General features: G+C 41.4%; 1 protein-coding gene across 1 annotated transcript in view; it reads right to left on the bottom strand.

Moving 5' to 3' along the window:
• Positions 1-8,693: 8,693 nt before the first annotated feature.
• Positions 8,694-12,260, bottom strand: part of lrch2 (leucine-rich repeats and calponin homology (CH) domain containing 2) — a 56,446-nt gene continuing 52,879 nt past the window's right edge. Inside the window, exons 20-22 of the mRNA XM_080831915.1 lie at positions 10,304-10,441; positions 9,910-9,987; positions 8,694-9,574 (exon numbers count right to left, since the gene is read on the bottom strand). Coding sequence (XP_080688041.1) covers positions 9,455-9,574; positions 9,910-9,987; positions 10,304-10,441 — 336 coding nt within the window. The 3' untranslated portion in view covers positions 8,694-9,454. The remainder of the gene's footprint in view (positions 9,575-9,909; positions 9,988-10,303; positions 10,442-12,260) is intronic.

Here is a 12,260-nt window from a genome sequence, read left to right as displayed (position 1 = left end):
ATTCTGTTTGCCTCTGTGTGTGTATCTGTATTACAACTATTGGTTGCACAGCTTTTGGCTCCCCTAGTCTTCATGACAAACTGGTGAAATATGTGCTTATATGCCGCAGGCCGAATGTCACCTTCACTCACATAAGCAGGTAGACCATGACACAGGCATCGCTGACTGAAAGAGAAAACATATCCAGACACAGTATAGGTATATCTTAAGTCCATCCTGTATTTCTGTTTCTAGCCTGACTTTATACGTACTTTTATGCTGCTATACCTGGGGCTAGTGTTAAAGGGGAACTTTAAAACTGAGCCCTATTTCCCCATCTACTATGTGGGGCCGTATTTTTACGAGGGACAAAAACAATCAAAATCGGCTCAATATTAAAAACTATTGTCGCTATAACCAGCAACAGTGGTGGACGAAGTACACTAACTATGTACTTAAGTGAAAGTATAGATACCTGGTGTAAAATATTACTCCAGTAAAAGTAGAAGTATGCACTTTGAATTTCCACTTAAGTAGAAGTATAAAAGTATTTGCCTTCAAATATACTTAAGTATTAAAAGTAAAAGTACCTTAATGAATTATGGTTCTAATGGCCTTTCATCATTTTCACATCAAAGCTCGGGTCAATCAACTGATATAAGATGAAAATACTACTGTCTATTTAAAAGTGTATAAGCACAACACATTGAAAGCTATCTTTTGCCATTAGGTAAGACAAAGTGGTTATGAAATACAAGAGAACAATTATTTCATTTTATATTTATTTGTAACTTAGTTGCACATTTAATTATACAAAAATGTTAAGTTAAACATAAGCTCCTTTACTATATCACATCTGTCGGTCTGTGCTACCCTTTAACTCATAATTCCTGATTTATGCTTCAAAGTATGATAAATACCATTACAGGAACTAGTTCCACAAAATCAGAGAATGTGGTGTTGTAATAGTTTGTGATGGAGACTAGTGTTAGCAGTGATATTCCCTACACAACCCTAGGTACAAAAACAACAACACTTGAACTAGTTATGCTAGTTTGTGCTGAAGACTAGTGTTAGCAGTGATACTCCCTACACAGCCCTAGGTACAAATACAAAACACTTGACCTCAGATCAAACGTGAAGAAAAGAAATGTCATTACAGGAACTAGTTTTTGCAGAAGTTGCACAAAATTACAGAGCATACCGGTCTGCACCGAAGACTGTAAAGAAGTATTGCGACAAGTAGGACTTCAGAGCAAATAGCGCTAATCCCTGATTGGTGTGATTGTGAACTCACGCTGACCTTTCATTATTTGATTCGCTTTGGGAAAAAGGAACGAGAGGCTTTACTAAATGTAATGGAGTAAAAAGTACGAATTTTCACTTTGAAATGTAGTGGAGTGAAAGTATTTAGTCTCACCAAATAGAAATACTTACTTACTAAAGTACAGATACATAGATATGTTACTTAAGTACAGGAACGAATTACATTTACTTCGTTACTGTCCACCACTGACCAGCAACAACAAAATTGCTATACAATGGAATCCCATAGGGCAAGCATCTGCATCATAAATAAACTGCTTGTTTTCACCACTGACGGGCTCATAATGTTATTATTAGTGTCTGACAACATTGAAAGGATCCCTACATAGATAGACCTACTTTGTTTGTCTGCTTCCAGTCATTTTGCACAGGAACTGAAACTGTCCGTCATTTTCTACAGTTTCTAAAGAGGTAAACAGACACAGGGATACTATAGGGATCCTTTCGATCTTTCATTGTCCTTAGTAAAGGTTAAGACCCAAAAAGATCTCAAAAAAGTGCCCAAAGTAATATGCGATGTAAGGTATTCCCCTCACAAAATATGATCTAGTCTTTACCTCACCTTTACCTGGGGCGATCCGCCCTTCTCGCGGTTCACCTGTCAAACTGTAATGCAGATGTCCCAAGGCAAGCTCTGGGAGCAGAAGGGTGATCTTGATTTCCAGTATGAATACAGTTTTCAACATCCTTCTGGCTTTTGGGGTTTTAAGCAAGAGGTGCCAGAAAAGTTACCACAGGTATTGGCTTGTGGCGACTTAGCGTTCATCGCGACGTTGGCTTCTGGATCCTTCGATGTCGGCTCTTCCTTTCATTGTGAAGCAGATCTGACATACGACTTCCCTTACCAACCTTGTTCTAACATGCCAGAGGCTGTTCACCTCGGTGCCTATGCCATGATGTCCATTCAGAGAAGACTGCGCTACCTTCTACTCATAGCTAGCTGAAGGGTCTAGTTGTTGCGTGACGTGGTGCCATAGAGCATTAGCCTGCACCCCAAAGTCACCCCTGGCGTGCTGTGGCCGTGGTACTGTCGCAATTCTCCATATTTAACTCTGGTAAATGTTTAGGTATTTTAAGGTAAAATTGTTACATAATGTTGTCCAAGTATATCATAAGATATGTATCCAATTTGTATTTGCATATATTCCCCACCTGTGTTAAGGGTCTTTTTGTATGTTATGAGCTATCTATCTAACTTGTATGCATGCATGTTTATGATATCCTATATGGTAGTAGCTAGTGGAAATTCCCCCTTATATGGGGGGGGGGGGGGGGGGGGGGGGGGGCTCTGTATAGAGACAGTAGTCTAGGTTTGTGTGCACATATTGAATGTTCGAGGGGGCTGTTGCCCAAGCCGTTCTTCAAAGGCCTATCATGTATAGCCCAGGTGACCAGGGGAGTTTTATGCCGGAAGACCAGTTAAGGTCCGATGGGTGGGAAGACCCCAAGGTAATTATGACATTATAATCAGTGCATTCATGGATGAAAGAAAGTTACAGCCAATGGAACTTGGAGAATGACCAACCAAGTTTGGACAGGATGAAAACTCAAGGACAAAAGGGAATCAGAGAAGGACGAAGATTGCAGGAGCTTCAAGGAGGATAGCTAGCCAACACTTTTCCAACACAGTTTCAGTTTGAGTGTCTCTCAGATATACTTCTCTAACTACTCTTCATCAACATTGCTGTACTCTATAACATCAACATCTTTTTTTTTAAAACGACTTTTAAATTCCTTCAAAAAGTAGCTTTTACCTTCCTATATGAGGCACATGATGGCAGCACTCCGATCCCATCCGATTCTCTCCATGGGGTCTCCATGGGGGGTTAACTGCTCAATCTCAAAGCACATGGCAGTGACAAATCTAGATCTTGGCCGCGTCGGTTCAAATCAAATGCGGAATGTTTACATCTGCTACCGTTAGTAAATACGTTGTGAAATGAAACAAAAACACACCACAGTTAAAGTTGTATTAATATTGATTGATTCACATCGATATGAATGGATTACATGACTAACAACTGGTGGAAAAGTAATATGAAAATATTTGTTCACTGAATTAGCGCGTTCTGTCCCAAACAGTTGCGTTCCAGTTTCAAAGTTTCAGTTTCGGTTTCAGTATTTCAACGTGAATGAGAGGAAGCACAAGAACTGAGCGTCTAGCAGCGATTATCATATCATAGACATATATGATGCATGTATATGTCTGTGGGCACGATCTCAAGCACGTGCAAAAGTTGTTGTTGTCCAATTTGAATCTAGATTCGAGAGACACATGCGCGCCCAGTCCAATTCCCAGCAGAATCGAATCGTGTATCCAGGGGTTTACATCGGAGTCCAGTCGGACTCAAGTCGGACACAATGAATCTAGATTTGGGGAGACACATGTGTCCAATCTCCAATTTAAATCGGACTGAAATCGGAAATTGGACACATGTGTCTCTGAGGTAATGTTCTGGAAGAGTGTGAGAGTCCTTTTTCTGACTTACCGAGGTGTGGTAAGCCAAGGAAAGGCTCCTGAGTGCATCTAGTAGTAGCTACTGTATATGGCTTTTGTTTATTAAGGCTTCCTGACTAGACCCAACATTCTGGGGAGCAAAAGAAAGCAGCAGTAGCTGTGCTGGGCAAACCCCAGCAAACACATCACACATCACATGGGGTTCCCCCAGCGCCTTAAATATACACTGAAGGAATACAGAGTGGATTGAAGCGCAGCTCTGAGTGAGGGGTAATGTTTGTTCAGGGTTCTTCCTGGTTCTAGCGGTTAACAGGGGGGTTCCCGTGAAAAACATACTTTACATTGGGATCACTTCTCATCAAGTTCCCTTCCAGCAGTTTGAGAAGGGTGACAGAGTAAAGTCATGGGTTGCCAGTTGGGGTATTAAGTAAATGGAAAATAATAATTTACCATGAGGGACCCCGATAGTTTTTCCAGTTTCTGAGAAAATTCACCATTTTCTCAAAACTACAGACACATTATCAAAACGACACTCACATCAGTACAAACATCTAACTTCCAGGTCAACATCAAACGTTGCTCTCAGATGACACACACATGTAGTATGTAGTCAAAAACACGCTCTACATGGCTGTCCTGTACACACTATATATTATTTTAAAATACATGCATCAGGATCACAAGATGCAACTCTGCCCTGAAAGACTTCAGAAAAAAACAAGATGTTTTCTCTTGACAAATACCATGGTAGTTAAGCCCTGATAAAAAATAAAAATATCATCAAATGCACAGAGAAATGGGTAATGTATCTTTGTGAACGTGGGATGGTCACTGAATGAAAACCTACATGATCCAAAATTAAAGCATACAAGTGCCTTGTATTAATAATTGTTTTGTATGAATCATGTGCTATGTTAGCAGGAACATGGCTTTGTATAAGCTGCTGACGCCAGTTAGTCTGCATATGTGTAAGATTTAAATGTGAAGTGAGGGAGCCTCTTGTCTATTTTTGGGTGAGCTCAGAGGTGATAGGAAGGGTCGAACTGTGCTTTTTCGACCTTGTGTAAAAACTTACATCCTTGGAAGACAGGAAGCTCAGTCAAGATAACACAAGAGGACTTTTAGTTCAGCGTGGCTATTCTTGCTGACATTGGGAACATGTATGGCGTCAGAATTAGATAAATCTTAAGGATATAAACACTGTGCAATGTTAGTTAAATTGCTTCACTTTCATCCTTGTGCTGTGAGTGAGCCCGATTGCAATCGTTACTGAATAAATATACTTATATGCAACTCCGGAGTCCTGAGGTAACTTGCGTGAATTTTCACCTAACAAGGAGTGCTGTTAAATGTCTGCACTTTGACCATATTTTTAGCCCATCAACAAACGGTGCCTTTCAGTTCTACCAAAACAAAAACATAATTAAATTGTTACTGATGTCATCCATTACAGAACTATGGAATTGTAAAGAAAACACAATGGGAACAAGGTCCAAGTGTAGATATAGTACAAGTTTACAGTATAATACATGCACTGCAGTCTCCTCTTCCTTCACCACCCCTCTGGTGTCCATTGGTGTAGGATCCATTGTTCCTGAGCATATTTACACACCAATGTATCTTATTTATTTATTCAGCAATTCTGATTGATTAATAATTAATAATTTTCTGGCTTAGTTTCCATCCATGAAAAAGTTGTGCTTCAGTTCAGATCGTGATACCTTGATTGCATGTGTTTGCTTAATGAGCATAATGTTTACACATAGAAAAATGTGTGAATTATGTTTACAGAGAAAAGTGCAAACTTTTGAGAACTGAGACAATGTTTTCTTGCTGAGGCAACTCCAAATGCCCTTGAGAAATGCAAACAAAAAGTGTTGTCACTGTAAAAATAACAAATAATAATAATAATAATAATAACCATGAGGCTTATTGTAGACACATTTTTGTATCGTACCAGATAAGGATCGAGAACAATCTATAAAGGGGTCCCATTTTATCTACCCTACAAAAGGCATACCTTGAAAGAAACAGCATGCAAGACTACAACTACAATAAAGATGAAGGCCATCTAGAAATGTGGAAAAGACCATTTTATTTTATTTCTTTTTTTAACTTGAAACTTTTTTAAAGAACCTCCTAGTATTTTATACAGAGATTATGTACACATAGAAGGGCTTGATCAAATGGAGTCCAAACATGCAATCAATCAGTTTCATACAAAAAACAACAGTTATATACACCCACATTTGAATGCACTCAGCCATATAGTGTAAGCAAAAGAGCTTCTCCCACCTCAACTAAACTGAATAAATATATGTACAGGTAATAATTCCAGTGAAAGCGATTAACACAGCTGAGTTGAGAAGCCTAATAAATCACCTTTTATTCTAGAGAAACTTCACACAGCTGTTGTTTCTGGCAGGGGTCCTTATCCAATTTTCTGCCATGCACAAGGATCAGTGCCAGGATCTAGCCTGTTACGTGTCACAGCCAGCCATTGTCTGAGCATCTCAATGGGAAGGGAGATGTCTTTAAAGTCTCTTCAGTGTCAGTGAATGCAGATTGACAGTGCAAACAGAAGGCTAAGACTAGGGAATGTAGAATACAGGGGAGTCAATGGAAAGTCCATGGATATCCAGAGAAATGAAAAAAAGGCAGTTGAATACACTACTTGTTGGTCACAAAAGAACATTATGGCACCATGGAAATAAAGCTTGTGAAAGTTATGACAACAGCAGTTATGGAAAACTGAGACATAACCCACATGAAGAACAATGTATGCACACACACAGACACACACACACACAAACACACACAGACAGAGAGCTACAGCTTAAAATTTGGCAAATAAGGTCTTGTGTCAGTTATGATAGTAGTTTTTCAGGGGCAAGATGTCCCTGATTAAACTAATTCTACCTCTTGATCAATCATAACATATCCTTTCTTTCTACCTGACTCATTAATGCACAATGATATTGTACACAATATTGTAGGCACACTGTACCGGTGCAAATAAAATAATAAAATAAAATAAATTAAAAAACAGTGAGGGTGAAAGGGCTGTCTTGCTTCTCCAGTTAAATTATGCCTCCTTTGCCTCTTGCTTCTTGTTGATTCAACCAAAATATCCTGCTGCCTTGCCAAGAAAAAATAGAGGTCTGACTTTTGACCACCGAATAGGTAAAACAAGTCGCATAAGCGCAAAGACATAACACAACAGGGTGCTTCATGCAAAGAGCAGACCTCCGCCACACCCAAGAAAACGAACACGCCTCAAGGGCAAGGCTGGAGCTGACAGTTCCTGGAGTTCCTGTCAGCAAGGGGATTCCATGAAATGTGCTCAAGGGTAAAGCTAGAGTGGGAGTGGAGGTCAAAAAAATAAACAGATGAAAGCATAACTTAAATAGAAGAGAATAAACAAAGCGAAATCAAACCTGAAAGATAAATCAAGTTGACTGCCATAGAGAAGGAATTGTGGTGAAATTAAATACATGAATGCTGGGATATAAAACTGAGCAGGCATGTTGTACATCAGCACACATACTTTTGTTTACTGGGGGGGAAAAGATGACGCCTTAAAGGGCCACGTCATTAATCCTGACTAAGGATCACACCCTGGGGCTGTTTGTTTGAGAACTGCACACATAAAACGGCCCATGGCACACATTTCAACAGACATGTAGATATTAAAACAAACAAACAAACGAAAAATACTTTAAAATAAATACTCAATAAATACTTTAAAAAACTGTCCCTGATAAAATTTTTTTTGGAAAAATGGTCAGGTAATTCTGACAGGAGTCCCATTACTCGGAAAAAACACTGTCACATTCTTCCCATTGCACAATGTACTCGTACAGTATGTTGTGCCAAAGAAACCAAACCGCCAGCACAACAAGATGTAGCAAGCAATACATGAAAACAAAAGCATAAGTTGTTTGATTTCAAAGGAAATAAAGCATGAACACCATCACCGTTTAAAACCTCAGCACTGACTCCTTCCCTATGCACTCACCTTTCTGTACACACAGTTTTTAAGCAATTGGAAAACCTGCCCCAGTGGACAGTGGTTCAACAAGTAAGAGAAAACTCTCTCAATCTGGTAATATTTTACATCTTCCAGTGACATGGCACCAAACTACAAGAGTCCCAGCCAGGTGAGTCAGGCCAGTTTAAAAACGGTCTATAATAATGGGACCCTTGTTTCCCCCAGGGCACAAACACTTTCAGCGCCCTTTATTCAGTACTGGCTTTATGTCAGCTCTTTTATCCTTGACAGAGACTGCCCACCCCCCCCCCCCCCCCCCCCCCCCCCCTACAGCTGGCTTTCAAGACAAAACAAGTCTGGTGGAAATGGTCTGTTATTGGCTGGGTGGTGGGCGTACACTTCATCACATGCAGGGCACTGAAATCAAGGGTGTGTGCAGGTGTGTGTGTGTGTGTGTGTGTGTGTGTGTGTGTGTGTGTGTGTGTGTGTGTGTGCGTGTGTGGGGGGGTTTATGTGGATGTGGTCAGACTGTTTTTTTCAGGGTTTGCAATAAATGCATTCTGAAGTTCTCCATTCCAGATAGAAAAAGGAACACATACCTACACGAGTTCCATTGTCAGTATGCTCTCTTACATGGCAGCTTAAGGCCAGCTCTGATCCGAGATATAAAATAGGAGACCCTGGCCTGGCAAATAATGTCTGTTTACCTATAGCAAGTAGGCACGCATGCAGTTCTCTCTCAGAGAACCTCTGACTGTACAGTGCTGATCTCAACTCTCAGGATTCAGCCCCTCCTGAACTACCTGGCATTCTGAACCACTAACTGAGGCTATACGCACTCTTTCATCCACACCCACCCACACACACACACACACACACACACACACACATCCCCTCACTTCTCTGTCTGTCTTTCTTACAGGAAAACACACACACACACACGCATATGCACGCTCCCACATACGTCAGGTAGAGGTGAGAGACATGCTTGGTGGAGTCCAGCTGACATCATGCAGGAGGGTGCAAGCAGGCAATCCCTCCAAATTCAATCAGCTTGGAGAGGGAAAGGGGAGGTGAAGGGCAGTTGGGACTGCAGAGAGGTAATGCCCTCAGTCCAAAAGGCCGACTGGTCCATGAAGGCAAGCATCAAGGGTCTCTTTTCCAGATTGACTTGTGTGAATGGGAAAGTGGCTGGGCACTTAACAGGATAGCAGGTGATGAAAAGTCAGACGGTGGAAAGATCTCGAGTCATGAAGGTCTGGCAAGTGTGATCGGTGTTTTGCTAGTTCATGGCTGTGTGGGTGGTCTTTGCCCCCAACTCACCCCCTGCTATGTGATCCAAGGGTGTGGTAAGTGGGGACTAAGCACAGACCTCTCGCCCCTTGCCTCCATAGCGGGTCCAGTGTGTTAGCCTCCTCCAGTGGAGGTTGAGTGGGATGGAGTCTGGAGAGAAGCACACTGGTGGTGTGTGTGTGTGTGTGTGTGTGTGATTGTGTGTGTGTTTGTGTGTGTGTTTGTGTGTGTGTTTGTGTGTGTGTTTATGTGTGTGTGTGTGTGTGTGTGTGTGTGTGTGTGTGTGTGTGTGTGTGTGTGTGTGTGTGTGTGTGTGGTGTGTGCGTGTGTGTGTGTGTGTGATTGTGTGTGTGTTTGTGTGTGTGTGTGTGTTTATGTGTGTATGAGTGACAGGCTGGCACTGGGGGCTACATTGTAGATAGCAGGGGGGGCTTGGAGGTCGGCAGGTCCAGTAGAGCCTGAACAGTCACTCCCACCTTCACCAGGCCTCTCTCCTCAAGGATGTGGTGTGGCAGACACAGGTTATCCTGAGGATACACACAGAGAACAGACACACTCTTAGAAAACTCACATCAAATCAGTTCACTCTGCTTCTATTCAATGGCACTGTGTACCAAAGGCATTCATCTCAAATGAGAAGAGACCCTAATTACAACGTGTTGCCTGGCAACAGGGGCAACATTTTGATTTGAATTCTAGTTTGGTTGAGCTGTTTTCATCAGAAATCAGTGCTTGTGCCTACGGCTGATTTACAGCCATTCTAAAATTCCACGCAAGACTCCAATATACACCCCATTGAAAGATGGATCATTCCCTCAAGGTTTTACTTAGAATGCGGTGGGGCTAGCTGATTGAAGCTTACGTGCGTTACGCCAAGCTTCTTGCAGGCATCCAGGAAGTTCTCCACATTCCGACGACATTTGGCCATGCTCAGTTTTGGCTAAGAAAAAAAAAGGAATAAAAGCTCTCTTACATTTTACAAGATTTTAAGGGCACAAAGATTTGGAGATAAAATGACAGATACATTTTTTTGTGTTTCTTCTATCTTCGGTGCATTATATAAGTTGTTATTGTTATTCATCAATTATTATTTGTAAAGATATATATATATACACCTGTAAACAAAAAAGAACTTTTTTTTTTTACCAATAAGAGCCTTCCAACATTTCCTACTTGTCTTAAAGCTGTGAATCCCTTTCCTTCAAGTATAGGAAGGGTGACAAACAGTGATCATCATGGAGGGCACACAGGCTTACCACTGCAGGAGAGGGCACGTGGATACTAGCCACAGAGCGAGGCTTGATATGGTTTGCCAGGTGGCAAAGCACCACACCATCCATCAAGGCTGCCCCTACATCATCTGGCAACAGGACCTTTAGCCTAGACTCCAGATTCTGAGGAAGAAAGATAAAAGAGAGAGAGAGAGAGAGAATTGAACTCCAAGCCTCTATGGTGAAAGGATTTATGAGGAAGAGTGTGAGCCAGCTTGCAATGCCTTGGAATACTGATACGTTTCCTCAAGCCTCTAGAATTCACAAGAGCTTTCTCTGGAGCTGTAGATACGTCGGAAGACATTTAGATGTATTCCAGGCATGAAACTAAACACTCATTGTCTTGATTTACTCTGGTTGTGACAGAACCAGACACGTGATGTACCACACACACTAAATGAGTAAAAACATTCCAAGTGGTAAAGCTACAGTCATGGACAAAAAATATAGGCATTTTGTTTGCATTGGAACAACACAAAAAAGCAGAGAATCAAGGCCAAATCTGATATGAATTCTTAAAATAGACTTGACAAAATTATTGGCACCCTACTTGGTAGCACACCCTTTGGAAAAAAATACTGAAATCAATCGCTTTCTGTAACCACAAATGAGTTTCTTACACCCCTTTCCTGGAATTTTGGACCACTTTTCTTTTGCCAACTGCTCCAGGTCTCTCACAATTAAGGGTGCCTTTTCCCAACTGCTGTTTTGAGTTTTCCGCCACAGGTGTTCTATGGGATTTAGATCTGGACTCATTGCTGGACACTTCAGACCTCTCCAGCGCTTTTCTGGGTGCTTTTTGAATTGTGCTTTGGGTCATTGTCTTGCTGGAGCACCCATGAACTCTGATGAAGACCCGGCTCTTTGACACTGGGCCCTACATTGCCCCCCCCAATTCAGATTTCATGATACCATGCACACAGTCAAGACATCCGGTGCCAGAAGCAGCAAAGCAACCCCAAAACATCGGTGAACCTCCACCATGTTTGATTGTAGGGACCGTGTTCTTTTCTTTGAAGGCCTCTTTTTATTTTCTGTAAACAGTAGAATGATATGCTTTACCAAAAAAGCACTACTTTGGTCTCATCTGTCCACCGTACGTTCTCCCAGAATGATTTTGGCTTCCCCAGGAAGGTTTTGGCAAACTCCAGTCTGGCTTTTTTATGTCTCTGTGCCAGCAGTTGGGTCCTCATAGGTCTTCCACCAAAGCGTCCCATTTCATTCAGATGGCGATGGATAGTGCGGGCTGACACTGTTGTTCCATGTCTGCAGGTCATCTTGAATTTGTTTGGAAGTTGTTATAGGTTTTTTATCCGCCTACAATACTTCGTGGTTATCTTTCAACAAAGTAAGCGACAATGCCATGGGCTGTAAACTTCGTGATGACATTGCGCACACTGGTCACAGGAACATTAAGATCTCTGGAGATGGACTTGCAGCCTTGAGATTGCCAACACTTTTCCACAAATTTGGTTCTCAAATCCTCAGACAACTCTTTGGTCTTCTTTCTTTTCTTCATGCTCAGAGTGGTATACACAGACACACAACACAAAGGTTAAGTCAACTTTCCTACATTTCAACTGGTTGGAAGGGTGATTTCTATATTGCCAGCACCTGTGACCTGCCACAGGGGAATTTTGCCTGCTTTTTTATGTTGCTCAAATGCAAACAACATAAATAAACATGTGAATACCAAATCATTTGTAATTGCAACAATTATCTGGGAGAATTGGTGCATTATCTGACAGAAGTGCAGGGGTGCCAATTATTTTGTCCATGATTTTATATAGACATTATGATCAGATTTAAGAAGAAAATGAAAACTTGCATGAGTGCATGCCTTCACAGTTCATAAACAATACTCAATGGATTGCACTAAAATCAAACTTCTTTCACACACATGCACACATCCTGTTTAAACTTTTGTTTCCAGTGAAGCTTT

Source organism: Sprattus sprattus (assembly GCF_963457725.1).
Source record: "Sprattus sprattus genome assembly, chromosome: 1".
Classification (NCBI taxonomy): domain Eukaryota; kingdom Metazoa; phylum Chordata; class Actinopteri; order Clupeiformes; family Clupeidae; genus Sprattus; species Sprattus sprattus.
Note: the sequence above shows the minus strand (reverse complement) of the source record. Positions and strands in the feature narration are given on the sequence as shown.